At 41.1% G+C, this 17,419-nt stretch overlaps 1 protein-coding gene across 1 annotated transcript in view; it reads right to left on the bottom strand.

Moving 5' to 3' along the window:
* Positions 1-17,419, bottom strand: part of LOC144755464 (uncharacterized) — a 204,535-nt gene that overhangs the window by 126,930 nt on the left and 60,186 nt on the right. The window contains exon 2 of the mRNA XM_078644424.1: positions 15,373-15,411. Coding sequence (XP_078500550.1) covers positions 15,373-15,403 — 31 coding nt within the window. The 5' untranslated portion in view covers positions 15,404-15,411. The remainder of the gene's footprint in view (positions 1-15,372; positions 15,412-17,419) is intronic.

Genomic DNA, 17,419 nt, shown 5'->3' with positions numbered 1-17,419 from the left:
AACAGTTTGCTACTGATGACCCACCCCCGCGACGCCCCACGCCGTTATTTGCAGGGTGGCAACTTACTAGACATCACTTTCGTGTCATCTAGATTTCGGCGCGTTCTGCTGCCTTGGAACTATTCGCACAACAGTTTGCTACTGATGACCCACCCCCTGCGACGCCCCACGCCGGAAATCTGGACGTTGTGCTGCGTTGGGACTATTCGCACAGCCGACCGCTACTTCGTTGTTTTTCCCTAAAAATGTTTATATGTTATTACTATTTTTGTTTTCTTGTATATATTTATAAATTATTAAAGTTTTATAATCTTACTACTTTGTCGGAGTGCTATATATTTTTAATGTGACACATAATTGTAAAAACTTTGATGTACAAAGAGTCATCCCTGGAATCTTCCGCTTCACGCTCGGTCCCCTCCCCAATCACAATACAGGATGGTTTTCAGATAATAGCAACGCTTCTGCTGTGACGGATCTCATCGAGTGTGGGCCTTGATCTACTATAACTCCTTTGAAGAGGGGTGATTCTTTACAGCTGTGGCCATAAACTACATCTGCAGGGCTAGCTGATAGCCTAGGACCGGCCTGGACAATCGGACACAGAGGAAAAGGAGTGTCAGAGGGTGCGGTAGTGAATAGGGCGAAAGGGAGGTGTCGGGCGGGCACAGGGTGTGATTCTCAGGGAAGAGCAGCGCAGATGGGGGGAGGTTTATTACCCATGCATAAGACAGAGAGCGGGGGTGACCACTGCCTGGGTGAGATGCTTGCGAGGGTGGGGAGCCATGCTAAGGATCGACAGCGTGCACAGAGTGGGTCTGGTCAAGGCATCTAAAATGGCTGCCGTGCACGACAAAAGTGTGGCATTTGAAAAAAGACAAGATGGCGCAGACAATGTTTTTCAACACTTCCTGATTTCCTTCGAAACGAACGTTAACAGACGTTGGGGCATATTACCAAAGTTAAGCGATATTTATCCCTAACGATGCATTGCAAAGATTTTTTTACCGTCAGAAATTATCGCAGATAAACCTTGCTATTATCAAGGTTTATCGCAAATACGATAAAAAACGACCGCAATGCATTAATATCGCTGAAAACTCAGCGATATTCATGCATTACCGCGCTAATGCTCTTAGCCATGTTATCCACCTCCCATTGGATAACATGGCTAAGAACTGCTCAGGGCAGCTGTTACTTTTTGGAGATATTCGCGCTTATCTCGAATATTTCCAAAAGTTGATAATAGGAGATAGCGATGTTAGCGACTGTTTCCAGTCGCTAACATCTTGGCATGCCCACTTTGCATGTCATTAGTGATAAATATCACTCACATGCAAAGTGGGGCCCAAGATGGTCGCTATCTCCTACTAGCCGTCGCTAACTGGTGTTAGCAACAGCTAGGTAATACAGATATAATTTTATCTCCGCGAAGCGGAGCGCTGTTACAGATATATATCTTGTTTTTGAACGTTAATTTCTCAAAATGCACTGAAGCACATATATTGAGACCAAGCAAAGGCACATCGGGCTACCAGTCCCTAATATTTTACCAAGTTTCGTGCAAATCCATTCAGCCGTTCGATTATTATTATTATTATTATTTTTTGCCCCGCGGGGCCCTTTTAAAACCTCCACATCAAACCTAGGGGGTCAGCGAGGATCTACTATGCCCCCTTATGGTCATTTGCCCCTTCGCTTTGGCCTCCTCTTGTCTCTCGATCCTACCGAGAGACAAGATGGCGGCCGCTACGTACTGTTTGGAATGTTTACAGACACCGGAGAGCCAATCAGCTTCGCTTCGCAAAGCTCCGTAACGCGAAAAGTACGCGAAGCGGTGCGCTGTTACAGATATATATCTTTTTTTGAACGTTAATTTCTCAAAATCCACTGAAGCACATATATTGAGACCTAGCAAAGGCACATCGGGCTACCAGTCCCTACAATTTTGCCAAGTTTCGTGCAAATCCATTCAGCCGTTCGATTATTATTATTATTATTTTTTTTTGCCCCGCGGGGCCCTTTTAAAACCTCCACATCAAACCTAGGGGGTCAGCGAGGATCTACTATTCCCCCTTATGGTCATTTGCCCCTTCGCTTTGGCCTCCTCTTGTCTCTCGATCCTACCGAGAGACAAGATGGCGGCCGCTACGGACTGTTTGGAATGTTGACAGACGCCGGAGAACCAATCAGCTTCGCTTCACAAAGCTCCGTTGCGCGAAAAGTACGCGTCCTGGAGCGCTGCCCGGTCCGCTGTTACAGATATATATCTTTTTTTAAACGTTAATTTCTCAAAATCCACTGTAGCACATATATAGAGACCTACAAAAGGCACATCGGGCTACCAGTCCCTACAATTTTGCCAAGTTTCGTGCAAATCCATTCAGCCGTTCGGGCTAAAAGTGAGGCCAACCGCCCTATGGAAAACTCAATGTTAAAAACACGTTTTGGGACCCCCCTTTTTTCTCGACCCCCCCTGGACGAACCCCCCCCCAATTTTCAGGGGCTGCTCAGAAACAAAATGTGCCATTTTCCTGAAAATTTCAGCCAATTCCGTCCACAAACGCCAAAGTTATTAGACATAGAATTTTCAAAAAACCCATAGAGAAAAAATCCTAACTATATATACCTACTGGCGACCGCCAGTAGGTAATATATATTTGCTGCAGGCATAAAAAGCTGTTTGGTCTAAAAGAAACACACATTACCATAATACTCCCTGCACTGAAGCGAACTACTTTATGTGTGGATGCATTCCTTCTGAAAGTATGGCCTACCATAACTTGCAGCGAAGTCAGCCAATGGCTAATGTGGGCTGATGCATGGCCCTTAATGCATGCTGGAGTGGGTGGAAGAAGAATGTGAATGACAACAACTACAGACTAATTGATGAAGTCTGTCTAAAAACTCCTATAGGTAACACATAATTTGAGTGAAATGTAAAGGTCTTGCCTAACACAGACCTAAAATAATAGCCTGGCATTGGCTATAAGCCTCTTGATTTTGAGAAAGAGAAAGGCAAGAAAGAAGTAAAGATAAGGAAGGTCAGAGAAAGAAAAGGAAAGAAAGAAAGAAGGGAACTAAGGAACAAAGAAAAAAGAAGGAAAGAAAGAAAGAAAGAAAGAAAGAAGAAAAGAGAAGGAAAGTAGGAAGTGAAAAGGAAACAGAAGGAAGGAAAGAAAGAGACACGGCTGGAAAGAAGGAGAGAAGGAAAGAGAAAGAAAGAGATAAGGAAAGACTGAATAAAAGAAGGCTATAATTTAAGAAGGCAGGAAAAAGAAAGGAAGAAAGAATGAAGGGAATGAAAAAGAAAGCAAGAATAAAAAAGAAAGATAACAGGGAGATAGAAAAAGAAGAAAATAACTAAGAAAAAATAGAAGGAAGAAGGAAAGAAAAATTAAGTAAGGGTAGAAAGGAAAAAAGAAAAAGATAGCCAGAGAGAAGTAAAGAGAAACAGAAAAAAGAATAAGGGACGGCACAAATGACAGAAGGAAAGAGGGAGAATGAAAAGAAAGTAGGACAGAGAAAGAAAGAACAGAGAAAGAAAGAAGGAAGGAAAGAAAGAAGTAAAGAAAGAAAGAGGGAAGCAAATACATTAGGAAGAGAGAAGGAAATAAAAAAGGAGAGAACAAAAGTAATACAGAACAGTTTCAAATGGACACAATCTAGTATGCTATGAATTAGCAACAGTCAGAGAACCAAACAATGGTATTGGCAGGATGTGGGTTTGATAAAGATGGAATATGCATCAAAGCTTCCAACCATCACATCAGGATCTAAACACAAACGCCACAATACAGTAAATATAAAGTAAAAACAACACAAACACTGGCACTGCAGGGAATTAGCTTATGTACGGATGTGCACCTTGTGAGAGCAAAGTGCAGTCACTTGAAGTGAAATTAACCAGTGGCTTAAGAAGGCTGGCCCACTGCCCCATGCTATATGCAGTAATGGGCAGAAGGCAAAGGTGAATGACACATTAACCTTACTCAGCCGTGTGAAGTAAACAGACACAGAAACACTACTATCGCAAGCAATAAGTCAGGGAGGGACCTGGAAAGAGGTCAAAGCAGTCAAAGTTGAAGTTTAGAACTCAGGCACTTCTGGAAGTCATGCAAGTGCGCGAGATGGCTGCTGCTTGACTGTTCTCGGCAAAGCCTGATTTATCAACGAATAAACGTTGCGTTTTTTTGGTCTAAGTAAGGCAGGAGGTTTTTTGCTGCCTTTGTGAGAACTTGCTTGCTCCAGCCTTTTTTGCGTTTTTTTGGTCTAAGTAAGGCAGGAGGTTTTTTGCTGCCTTTGTGAGAACTTGCTTGCTCCAGCCTTTTACCGATCAGGCAAGTGGTCTGCTGTCAAAGCTTTCTCTCAGGAGTTCGGACTTCCTCACAGGAAAGGGTGCAGCTTTGGCCTAAACCACACCCACTATTGGTTTTAGCTGTTGCCACTTCTATCATCATTTAAAGCTGCTGTTGTCACTGTTTGCTTCTTATTTATTGTAATGGAAGTGAAAAATATGCATACTGAATCTAACAAACTCACAAAAAATATTTCTCCACCACAGGTCAAGTTAAAAATTGTGGAGTCTGAGGAACCTTCCTTATCTACTTTGTTAGAGGAGTTATAAGCTGTTTGTTCCAACACAGAAAATATTGCCTTGAAAATTAAAAATATTCGTAAAGATATGGCAAGTCAGTCTATGAGGGTTTCCGACAATGCAATTAAAATACAAGATAATAAATCCAGAATTGATGGTTTGATGCCTGTTAAAGCAGAAATATTGCCGATGAGCGGTCTCTTGCTTGATTTAGAAAATGTTAACACACAATGCAACCTGCATATTTTTACTTTGCCAGAGGATGTTGAATGGAATAATTGCAGCCAGTATTTTAAAAAAATTGCTACTGGGTCTATTACATATTACTTTTCCACAGAAATTGGAAATTGATAAGGCACATGGAATTTCTTCTCATAATCCAAGTAATTCCAAACCTCACCCAATAATTTTCAAGGTTTTGCATCATCATCATGTGGTGATGATCCGGAAAGCTGCAAGAGAGATCCTGTCTTTGATGGTTAATGGTCATAAAAGCTTTATGCACCAAGATGTTGCTAAAGAAACTCTCAGAATTCTTAAGGAATTTTGGACCTCAGATCTCGACTAAGAAGCTGTGGTTTCAAATATGGCCTTTTTGACCCATCTACGTGAGAATATGGAGGGATAATTTGTCCCAGTCTTTTCATTGCCTGAGGATCTTCGTCTTTTCCTGGATCAACAGTTACGTCTCTCAATGAAAAATAAGTGTCTGACACTGGATTCCTCTGTTACAATTTCTTCTTCATAACCCACCTATTGTTTCAACATTTTTCTTGAGGGCTTTATTTGGTCTGGCTAATCTTGTGTTTTCGTATGTGCGATTTGGAGCTAATATTTATGTTTATGTTGTCGTGCTTTTGTCTGTCAATGTTTTTTTTTGTGTTTTTCTTTTTTTTCCTCTTACACCTTGTTGGAGCTACTTATTTATCTTTTAATCTATTTGTTTCTTCCTTCAGTTTTACTGACTTTCCTACTCTATAAACATGGATAACAGTAGTACTGGTATAAAAATTGTTCCTTTGAATGTTAAAGGTTTGTGACACCCTGTGAAACCTACTAACTTTCTAGATTATTTAGCAAGGCTTAAAGCTGATATTTGTTTGCTTCAGGAGACACATATAGATGATACAGTTTTATCTTTATAAGAAAATAAAATGGGTTGGTACAGTTCTCTCTTCTTTGGCACATAACAAGAAAAATTTAGTTGCTATTCTCTTTGCCAAAAGATTGCATCTCTAAATTGTAAATAAGTGTTTAGATTCCGAAGGTTGTTACATCATTGCTAAGACCAAAATTGGAAGTAACATTTTGCTTCTAGTTAATGTGTACGGTCCAACATCAGATTATCTAATTTTTGGTCCCTTTTTACTTTAGAAAAACTAAAATTACGTAATATTCCGCTTAATATTGAAGGAGATTTTAATCTCGTATGTGATCCTTTATTGGATAGAACATTTCAACCCAAATATCGCCCTCGCAAGGCCTTTTTCACTCTAAAACTTTTTTTTAAAACCGTATAAATTAGTAGATAGTTGCCGTCTGCATCATCCAATAGAGAAACAATGAACTTTTATTTCTAATCCTCATAATTCCTATTCTCCTATAGATTATATATTAATATCCTGTCAATTAATTCCTTCAGTCTCTGCCCCTGCTATTCATAATATCAATATTTCTGATCATGCGCTAATTTCTAGTATTTTACGATATAGCTCCTATCAACAATCGCAAGGTCCGTGGCACATGAATACTAATATTATCCTAAATGACATAAATAAGCCAAAGCTTTTGCCTGCTCTTAATGAGTATTTTTGATTTAATCTGGAAGGTTCTACTTCTCTTGTTAATAGATGGGATGCATTTAAGGCACATTTTAGAGAAGCGACAATTTCTGTTATGGCCCATAACAATAAATTATTTAATTCCAGAGTCAGAGAATTAGATAAACAGTTAGCAATGTATGACCACCTCTTTCTCACTTCTCATGAAATAAAATATGAATACAATTTTTTAAAATTCTGTTATGAATACTACTCAACATTAAGCAATAAAGCTGGTGCATACAAATTTCGAATAGCAAAGCTAAATTTTGTTTCAATGTTGATCGATCTAGAAAACATTTGGCAAAATATTTATGTATTAAGACAGATAAAATTAAAATTAATGCAATTCACAATTCTAATGGTCAAATTGTTTTATCTCATAAAGAAATAGCTCAAGAATGTATGAATTATTATTCAACATTATATATTAAGCCTGAGGTTTGTGATATGTTGCATATTGATACTTTTTTAGATATGTGTGGTTTGCCCAAGATACAGAGTCTGTTAGAGATAAGCTAGATTTACAAATTACATCAAAAGAAGTGCATTCAGTTATTAAATCCCTTAAGTTGCTTAAATCCCCTGGTCGAGATGGTATGTCTGCTCTTCACCTCTCACCTCATTTACTCAAATAATTTACTTATTTTAGTACTACAGGTTCAACCTCAGGGTCCTTTACAGAGGCCTTAATAATAGTTCTCCCAAAACCTTACAAGGAACCCACCAATGTCTCAAATGATCGGCCTATTTCATTAAGTAATCAGGATTGTAAAATGTATGCAAAGGTTTTGGCAGCCAGATTTGTGCTTGATACTAATATTCTTATGGATTAATCTGGTTTCATGAAAAAAAGACATTTGGTGCATAATGTAAGGTTATTCTTCCATGCTATTGAAAATGACCCTTCATTATTGATGACATCTGGTATTTTATCATTAGATGCAGGAAAGGCACCTAATAAAGTTCATTGCCAATATCTTTTACGTACCTTGCCTGATTTTAACTTTGGTAACTTGTTTATTAATATGATTTGCTAATTGTCATTAGGAATTCTGTAGAAATTGAAGGTATCCTTATAAGTAATGTTCCTATTAAAACGTCTCCATATGCAGATGATGTACTCTTGTATATTGCAAATCCTGAATTTTCCATTCCACCTCCCTAAACTCTCATTAATAAGTACTATCAGATTTCAGAATATACACTAAATACAAATAAAACAGAATTCTTTCCTTTGAATGTTTGTTGTGTTCCTCATATGCTACCTAACAAAGAAATAGCATGGCAAAATGATAAATGAACTACCTTGGTAATTTGTTTTCTCACACCAAGAAACATTACATTACATTGAATTGTGATTATTTATATTGTCAACCATATCAAAGAAAAATGTCATAAAGGTCTGCCTTACATTTATCTTAGCGGGGGGGAAGTATTCATTTAAAATGGTCATTGCCCCAAAAAACTTTTCTCTTCTTTCTAGGATACATATTGAACTGCCTCTTCATTTTTATAAAAATGTAAATAAATGTATTTCTAAGTATATTTGGAATAATAAATCTCCTCATATAAGCTAAAATAAATTACAAATGACTAAGAACAATGGGGGCTTGGCTTACCAGATATCCTTTCTTATCATAAAGCGTTTATTTTAAAACAAAGTTCCTTTTGGTTTCACTTTCCACAGCTTCCTAATTCACCTTCATGGCTTCTTGTAGAACAAAGTTTGATTCCACCATTTCCTCTACTTACTCCTATTATGGCTAATTTATCTGCCTCGTTAAAAGGATCTGCCATATTATATCATTTGGATATGATTTTCTAATTTTCAATTTCACATACCTTAAGTCTATCATTATGGTGTAACCCTTTCATAAAGCTAGCTAAACAACCACATTTTAGCAATCTTGGTTTAATGCTGGTATTTTTTATTTAAAATATATTTATCATATTAATGCTTTTTTGATAAATTACTACAAAAATGTTTTTTGCTTCCGTAAGATATTTCTAAATATGAGCTTGTATGTAAATCCATACTTCCAAACGATTTTCTTCTACAGATTACTTCTGATTAAGAAATGTTCATTCGTACAGTTGATTCATCATCACATACAGTTTCTTTACTTCATTAAAAATATATCAATTCAAAAGGGACCATTTTGACATTTTCACATCTTCTAGGAACTATTAATTAAATGTATCAATACCTCAGGACACTTGAAAGAAAATGTGGATAAATGTTGTATCTGGATGGTTACCTGTCTCTCGCTATCAAACAAATTGTTTATTGCAAAACGTTTAAATCCTGCTAACTGCTGGAATTGTAATATGAATGTAGGCTCTTTGCATTTGATGCTTTATGAATGTGGTAGTGTTTAGGGATGAGGTTTGGAGGATCATTACAAAAATATTTGCTATTTGCTATTACAGATAATTTGTCATTTGACATAGTGATATGTTAATCATCCTTACTTGCAGAAAAGATGTCTGTTATTCATAGTGAACTGTTTGATTTGTTAATTTCTGCTGCTTTAAAATCAATTACTAATAATTGGGGAAAAAATCATTGTTTTCTGTAAATGCATGGTGGTCCTGGATAATATTTACCAAAAAAGGAGCTAGATTGACTTTATCGGTTGTCATTGATAATACTCCTAATTATCTTAATTTTTTTTAAACCTATACATAATTATATAGCTTTACATTGTTAACAATTTTTCACTAATCTTGTACATAACGGTTTCATATTTGAATTGATTGGTTCACTTTAGTAGCTCTATTTTATTATAGATGAAATGTTCTTCTAATTTGTTTTATGGGTACAGTATTGAGTTCATGTTCTCTTATATTATATTGGGTATTGTTGCTAGCTTTGTTATTCTGTGCTTTCCAATTCCATGTACCTTTATTTGATGATGTTTTTTGTATGGCCTTTTGTTTCCTACTAAAAGTCAATAAAATATTTTGAACACGAAAGAACCCGGGCACTTCCGCTCAGAGCCCCATTTGACAAATTGATGTCAATTGCAGCCAGAGTAGTGAGAGGGCGGGCCATTTGAACAAACAACAATGTGCTGAAAGGGCAACAGTGAACCTGCTCTGGGCTACAGTACCAAAAAATCATTTGACATAAATACTGTGTCCTAAATAGAGTTTACAAAAAATATTGCCCCATTAGAGTTAATAACAGAAAAATGTCTACCTATTAGTATCATATTTTCAAAAATTATAGTTTGGGTAGAATATTTATGTCTCACAGTATTTATGACAATGCTTTTCCGACATGCAACCTTGCTTCAACTCCCCTCTCCAGCTATTAAATACAATTTTGAAAGGGGCAGTAATGAGATGAAGGGCCATGAATATACAAAGAAACTAAATGGTTACAGCATCACCTGAATTACCTGGTAGATGGGGCCTCATAGATTATGGTTTTCACAGGTTTTTTTTTAAACAGTTTTTATTAACACAATTATATGCAATACATAGACAATCAAGAATCTCTCGAAAGTAAAGTTCGGAATTTGTTCGGATCTCGTGGGCTCACTTCTTTACCTTGTGAAGCCCAAGCTTGCAACCTCCACTCTCCTTGGCTCCCTGTTTTTCTCCCCACCCACTGTCAACCAGAGAGGTGAGTGGTCGGATATGCCCGTTGCCAGATATTCCACCTTCTCTAATACCTCCACTTCTCCCAACGGGGTGCATAGGTGATCTAGTCTGGAGAAAACCCTGCCGGCTCCTGAAAAATATGAGTATGTACGATCTATAGGGTGCTGGCGTTGCCAGACATCAGTCAACCCCAGTGTGTTCTGGAACTGTGAGAGGTGTGTGGGGAACATCTTCCAAATCTCACATGTGTACGGTCTAATTGTGAGTTTATAATGTTTAAATCAGAACCAATAATATGTGGGGAGGGGCCAGAATCTATGAGTAATCGGGCTACCTTGTCTAAAGTGTGTTGTTACAGTCTTGGGGGAGCACACCCACTGATCCATGTAAGCTCCCTCTGGCCCCAAGTCCCCTGTATCGCCACAAAGGTTCTACTGGGGTCTGTCCACATTCTAGATGCATGGAAGGGTGGTGACCTCTTAATTGGTATAGCGACTTCCTTCGATCCCGATGAGTAGCCCGCATGCGCCAATGAAATGTACATACCCCTCCCCAGAAAAGAGCAGTGAGAGCCCATTAGGTGTGTCTCTCTTAAGTGAAAAATATCTGGTTTGAGTCGTTTAATCTACTTGCTGACCAGCCCCCTTTTAATTTTATTACCTAATCCATTGATATTCCACGTCAATACTGAATATTTCCCCTTGCCCTTTGTTTATGTCTCTGCTCGTCACAGGATTTATATTGTGTCTCATCTGGGTTCTGATTTTTTCCAGCTGTGCCCCTGATCTTGGTATGTCTGTGAATTTTGCAGAATTTGGTCAAACAAACCCCAACTCTAATCGTTGACTTCTCTGTGATCTCCCTTCCAGCCCGCTACACTCTCCCTCCACCCACACCACTCCCCAATTGGTCAACATGACAACTCCAGCTCAGGTGAAGCTTGAGAGGTCTGTCTCCTCCCCCTCCCTCAACCCTTATTCAATATCTAAAGATCGTAAGTTTGTATTAGAAGCCTTTGCCCCTTGGGCGTAGCATACAATGTCTCTGTATACTGAGCTAGTGTCTTACTGTCTCACTGCAGCTGTTCAGCCCATCATTTCAGCCTTCTTCACCGCACTTAGATAGTTTCTGCTGTTGTGTCTCTGTGGTGGCGAGTTGCTAGCCGCGTTCTTCAAGTTGGTGGATAGTCTGTGGAATCAGGTGTTCGCTATCTGCATTTGAAGAATTTTCTTGGTCAGAAGGACCCGTGGTGGTCTGATCTTGGGACTTGCTGTGTTGTTGGTTATCTTTATCTCATGTCTTTTCTCCGTCTGAGTCAGATATCTGGGTCTTTTTATGTACGCGTCTTCTGGCTTGGAATGGTGTTATAGGATACGCCCTCCGTGTCTCCGTTTCTTGCCTACGCCTTGTGGGTGGCCACTCTTCAAGCCAGGCCCAGGCCTCTTCTGGAGTATGGTGTGAGGTGCCTTGAATATAACTTTGAGTTTTGCCGGGTATAACAGCAGATATTGGATCTTGAGAATCCGTAATTTAGCCTTAACAGAGTCAAAGGTTCTCTGCTGTTTCTGCACTTCCCGGGAGTAGGTTGGGAACACCATTACCCGCTTATTAGTATATTTAATGTCACCCTTTTGAGGTACTTCTTGTAAATTGAGATCATGGTCTTGAAAGTTAAGGAAACATGCTATCAGGGGTCTCGGAGGGGCTCTCTGAGGCGGTTGGAAGCTCAGCATCCTGTGTGCTCTCTCAATTATGAAGCAAGATGAAAACTGTGTGTTTGGGAGAGAGTCTTTGAGCCATGTCATAAGAAAATGTCCAGGGTCCTTTCCTTTCGATCACTCTGGGAATCCAACAAAACGCAAGTTATTCCTTCGGGCCCTGTGTTCAGCATCGTCCACTGTCCAGGCCATCTCCTTCAGTGAGGCAGCCAGCTCTGTGACCTCCTTCCTCATGGTATGGGATATGTCTTCCACTTCAGATATTCATGCTTCAGCTTGAGTCACTCTTTCTGAGACTTTACGTAGGCCTTGGCGCAGCAGGGTCACCTCTGTACACACCTCAGCCATCTTCCCCTCTAAAGTTTCTCCGGAAGAATGTCTGCCCTGTACTATGGCTGTGTTGTCTGGTGTGGATGCGATCTCAACCTCCGCTCCTTGTGGTTGGTGGACCACTTTAGTATACTTGTCCAGTTTACCTTGCCTCGTGGGTTTTGGGTCTTTATCTCGTGCCATGTTTTCTTCTGCAACAAGGATATTCGAGTGTTCTCAGCAAGGTTTGGATTTCTGTTTCTTGACTCAGGGGTAGGAGGGGGGACCCCTAGGTAACTCTGATCTGTTCTTGTGGGTGGTGAGAAAGACACCACAGTGACTCGTTCGTGGCAGCTAGTTTGGACCATTCACAGATTACTCCTCCAGTGCCTTCAGGCCATGCTTATGTGTCTTCCTATTCCTTCAGGGTTCTTGTCTACTACAATGCCTTCCCAGATGGGTGGCCACACTTCGAGTCTATCTGCTCAGGGAGGGGGGCACAGATCCACTGTACAGTTTCCGGGTGCGGCACTTTCAACTGTTCTGCTCTTTGTCCCTTGGTGTGCATCCGAACCTCCCCCTGTCAACAGTTCTATCTCAATTTTAAATCAGGCGCTGGAGCACGGGAGGGCCCAGTGAAGCCTATGGTCTAAGTTCACCCCATGGTCACTTGGTACTGGTCATCTCAGCCCATCGCTGTGATGGGCTCAAGTGTGGGGGGCTCTCTCCACTGTGCCACTATGGTGACTGTGTCCTTTGCTGGTACCCTCTCGCCCTGAGGCGTGTGTCTCACCTCTTGTATATAGGCCCTTCCTCTGCCTATGAATTTAGACTTGGACAGGGGGGAGAGGGTGGGGGGGCTTGCAAAATGTAGCTTCTAGTGTCTTCAAAATGGGGGCCAAATTCGCAAGTCAGTACGGTGATAGCAGCCCCCAGGCTCTTTATCCCCTTTGTCAGGGGTATTCCAGGCCCCTAACTCTCGCTGTCCTTCCCCCGGGTACTCCCCGCCCCGCGTATGTCCTGTTCTGTCTCCTTGTTCACGGATTTCAACCCTGGAAGTTGAAATGTGGGTGAGGCCTGTATGTGATGCCTCAATTCTCATGTGTTTGTTTATCCGCTTCACCGTCTCTGCCTTCCTTTGTCCACCATTTTCCCTGCTTTGCATTCTCTGATGGGAGGGGGGGGAACACCACGGATTCGATTATGTATGCGCTGGGCCCTCTGGATGTATTTTTTCTTTTTTTAACCACATTTTATTGAGTTTTCAAAACAAGGTCATACAGTTCATCAAAGCATGCAATTTCACTCCCTCGATCCTACACCATCTGAGCAATGATGACATCCGCCCTCAGCCAAGTCTGCGTTAGTCGACTGAATGTTCCGCATACCAAGTAAGGCCTTTCTAGTAGTTGAAGGTACATCCCATAGGTCTTGTGACACAAGTCTACAGGCCTAAGGTGTGTCTCTCCTAGCCTATTCAGGCCCTGGCAGTCTCGGTGGGCCAGTATGGCTAACAATGAACCAAATCCCCCCTCAAATGCCCCCTCCCCATCCCCTACCCCCGAGCCCCACCCCTCTCCCTCCTCCCCTCAGACATGTCGCTTACCCTAACCGCGCGTGTAATGCTCATAATGTGTTCTGCACCCTCCATCCGAGTCCAATGTCAGTAGCCCACTTCTCTGCTGGGGGGATGCTCCCGCCTACCCGATCACTCCTCCCCACCTCTCAACTCCCTATTCGGTGCTGCGGTCTCATGTGACAAAGAGGGCACTCATATCCGACGAGGTCAGTCACCATCCTCAACCGGGTTCTTGAGCAGATCCACCATCGCCACCCAAGCTCTCGCCGATGATGTATCTTGGCTTTCTTTTCCTACTTATTTTGCCAGAGAGTAGGTCCTCGCCAGCCAGAACCGGGTCCCTCTCACCGGACAGCGCTCACCTCTCCGCTTCTGGACGGGGCTCCGTTACAGCTCTTTCTCTCATTTCAGCTGGGGGGAAGGCAGAGTTCTTGTAGCCTATTTCTTCTTCATTCGTCCCTCAGCAATCTCTCGAATGAGGTAGTCCTCCTCCGTCCTGCCCTCCAGTCAGCCTATTGTCTACAGTGCTCCCGCAGTTCCGGAGACAGATCTCTCCCTCTTGTCTCTCTCTCAGTCAGTCACTATGGTCGCAGGCAGAGGGGAGGTAGCCGGGGGGGAAGGAACCCCGCTTCTCACCATTTGCTCCTCACCACTGCTGCCGTCCGGGTGACCCAGCTGATTTATTCCATTAGTGAGTCGCCGCCATCTTGTGCACTCGAGTCCTGCTGTTCCTCTGCTCCGTTCTCCAGGAGCTGTATTTTGCCTGTACTCGATTATTTCGGGCTCCTTTGCAGCAGTAATAGGTATGGGGGTCGTATGGTCCCCTCAAAGCTCCCAATGGGTGTCTATGGCCAGGATTAATTACAGGATTCCTATCGGGCAGTTGGAGCCGCCGATAGGCCCAGCTACTCAGCCATGTTGCTTGCCACGCCCCCCCAAGGTTTTCAATGTGGACATTGGAATATCTAATTCTAAAATGACTTCATTTAACCTTAGAACTGTGAACCGGCATCTGACCATCAGACTAACAGACATACATACAGGGCCTGTCACTGGCTGTCTGAACTGTCCTCCACATAATCACTTCCTGGTGCCACCACCCTGGGGAGCAAATACGTTGTAGGGAGGAGCCCTACCTTTTCTACCTTATGTCAAACAGATGATGTTCATGCCCTATTATCTATAAAAAGTATTGGTCACAGTGTAAATATCCTTAAAATGCCACGGGCTGGTCAAGAATGACTATGGATCCTATGCCTCACTCAAACACGTAAGTAGCTGAAGAGGGCTGACTAAAAGCACCTTTCAGGATGTAAATGTACATGTGTCTTTATGTATGTGTAGTGTGTGACAAGAGGTATTGTCTGTAGCCAGATTTTAAAATGTGAATGAAAACTTATTTGTGCATGTATATAAATGTCTTAACCCTGGAAATGCCTACTTTATGCAGTCGAACCAGCCTATGCACGCAGCACATGGGTAACTTGTACTGACCGAACCACCGCCTTGGAGCCTCTCTCTGAATCTGCTTTCCCTCATAATAATGTCCTGGTTCATAGCAACAGAGCAAGTAAGGCTTTGCTCCTACAATTTATTTAGTATGATACCTGATTAAAGTTAGAGTACTTCTTTCCTGCATTGAAGAAAATTGCAAGTGTTTTACAACTAAAAAGTGAATTTGATAATACTTTTCAACAGTTATACAATGAAAGCCTGCTCCGAGCAGTCTACACGTACCTTCACAGACTGGTTCAGTTACGTCAGCCATAATTAATCCTGCAAAATAAAAGATAGCAAAAGAGTATGTCAAACAAGATAGATGGTGCATGCATATGTTACTCTATAGGTAATAAAGCATCAAAACAGATTTCCTCCCATCCACGATCCCCTCCACATGGCAGACATATATATCAATATTGCTGGAACCGTCACATAAGGTTAGTCAGGTAATTAGCTGCACAGTAATATTAGTATAAGGTCATGTGAAAATGTTGTCTGGGAGAGTAAGCCTCATCACCACGCACATGACACGCATGGCTATTGCAGAGTGAGATTTTAGGGTATGTTTGTTAAACGAGATTTCTCTGAATTTTGGGTCAGGAGGTCAATACAGATTTTATGGCTGGTTAGTGGCGCTGGAACGATTTTCAAAGTGGGAGTGCTGCCATCAATGTTAGATGTAAACAAACCAAAGTGTCCAGGAAGACTAATACCATGGATTTTATGGGCACCCTAAACCATCAATTAGAGGGCGCCTCAGCATTATTCAGCTCAATTTTTTTAATATTTTGTAGAAACAATTACATTAAATTGTGCACGTCGTGAAATAGATAACACGTGATTAAAACAGTGACATACAATATTCATTTGAACAATTACTCAAATACAATGTATACAACAACACAAAAGGTTTGTGCAATAGTGACAGAGAGACATGCAAATAAGAAAATTCATACGAAAATATGTGAATACAGCCCTGTTTGCCCAGTCCTAATTCTGTAAATAAGCACTAGGCGGACAGCCTCTTTTTCTAGAGGTTACTATTGTATGTCCTGCCTGCGAGCCAGAGATGGGGTTACACAAGTTTTTTGGGTCTTGCCGGGCAGGGTAGAGAATTACACTGATTCCCTTATGGCACACCCTTGATTGGAATGCCCCATACTCAGTCAACGCGTTTCAAACCTGTCAAAATTGTAGGGTTCTCCTCAGGACTTGGACTTGGCCGTCAGTTCTTAGTTTAACAGTGCAACACCAGCTACTGGGGAAGGGTGGCGTTCCTCGTACTGTAAAGGTTCTTTCGCTCTAGTTAGTGCAAACTCTGTGTGACGTTTGTGTACGGACCTGCGTGGGCTTGATTTCTTGTTAATGCATCTCAGAGGGTCACAGTCAATCTCGCTCTGTTACTTGAACTCATAACAAAAAAGCCTGTTGCTGCTGGAATGAATCAGAGAGCATGTAGGAATCCATCGCACTGGATAATGTGTGGACATTGGTTGTCAGGGTATATTTATAATGTATGCATCAGCAAGTAAAGTGTCTTGATTTGTTTTACTCTTATTAAAATCTTTCTTTCCAGCATCATTTTCAGAATAACAAAAAAGTGCTTTGTTGGTCCTTTCCTAACTGCTGATGTGTCTTGAAATTTGTGTACAGTTCATGTACAGATGCTTAAATTGTATTGTGTTAAAAAATGTACCTCCTGCAGTCTAACCCTTCACACAACTTGTTTCCCAGCAAGATTGCTGAGTTCACATGAGCCTCGTGATATGCAGACAGAGAAAGAAAAGTAAACACCAATCTCCACATTAAAAGAATATGCAACAATTTGTCAGAACAAATAGCCTGAAATTAGACCTCTATCTTTGAAGGCATAGGAAATGGATCACGAGAAACAGGCATCAGAAGTGCTCAATCAGCTACTGAACGGTTATTTTGGGAGTGCTGTAGCACCCCCTACATCCCCTCTTCCAGCACCTATGTGTCTCGTACTCCTTAGCGGGTTTACCTGCTCATTTACCATACTTACCTGGGCCCATAAACATTCACACTTTGAACAGGTAACCCCTTGCTAATCAGGATTTTAATTTAACTTTTAGGATTTATACCTATACCATTTGACTTACCAATTCTTGTCACCGGTACCTAGAGTCCTAAGGGATCAAAGGTGTTAGAATAATAGGTAGAAAAACAACATTTGCTTGCATAAAATAACCACAGACTCGAGAAAGGTTCAAACACTTTAGCTATGTAAATTCTTAAATGTAAGAGTCCATACATTTGCAAT

This window comes from Lissotriton helveticus, chromosome 5_1 (genome assembly GCF_964261635.1).
Source record: "Lissotriton helveticus chromosome 5_1, aLisHel1.1, whole genome shotgun sequence".
Taxonomy (NCBI): domain Eukaryota; kingdom Metazoa; phylum Chordata; class Amphibia; order Caudata; family Salamandridae; genus Lissotriton; species Lissotriton helveticus.
This window is presented reverse-complemented; position numbering and strand designations above follow the sequence as displayed.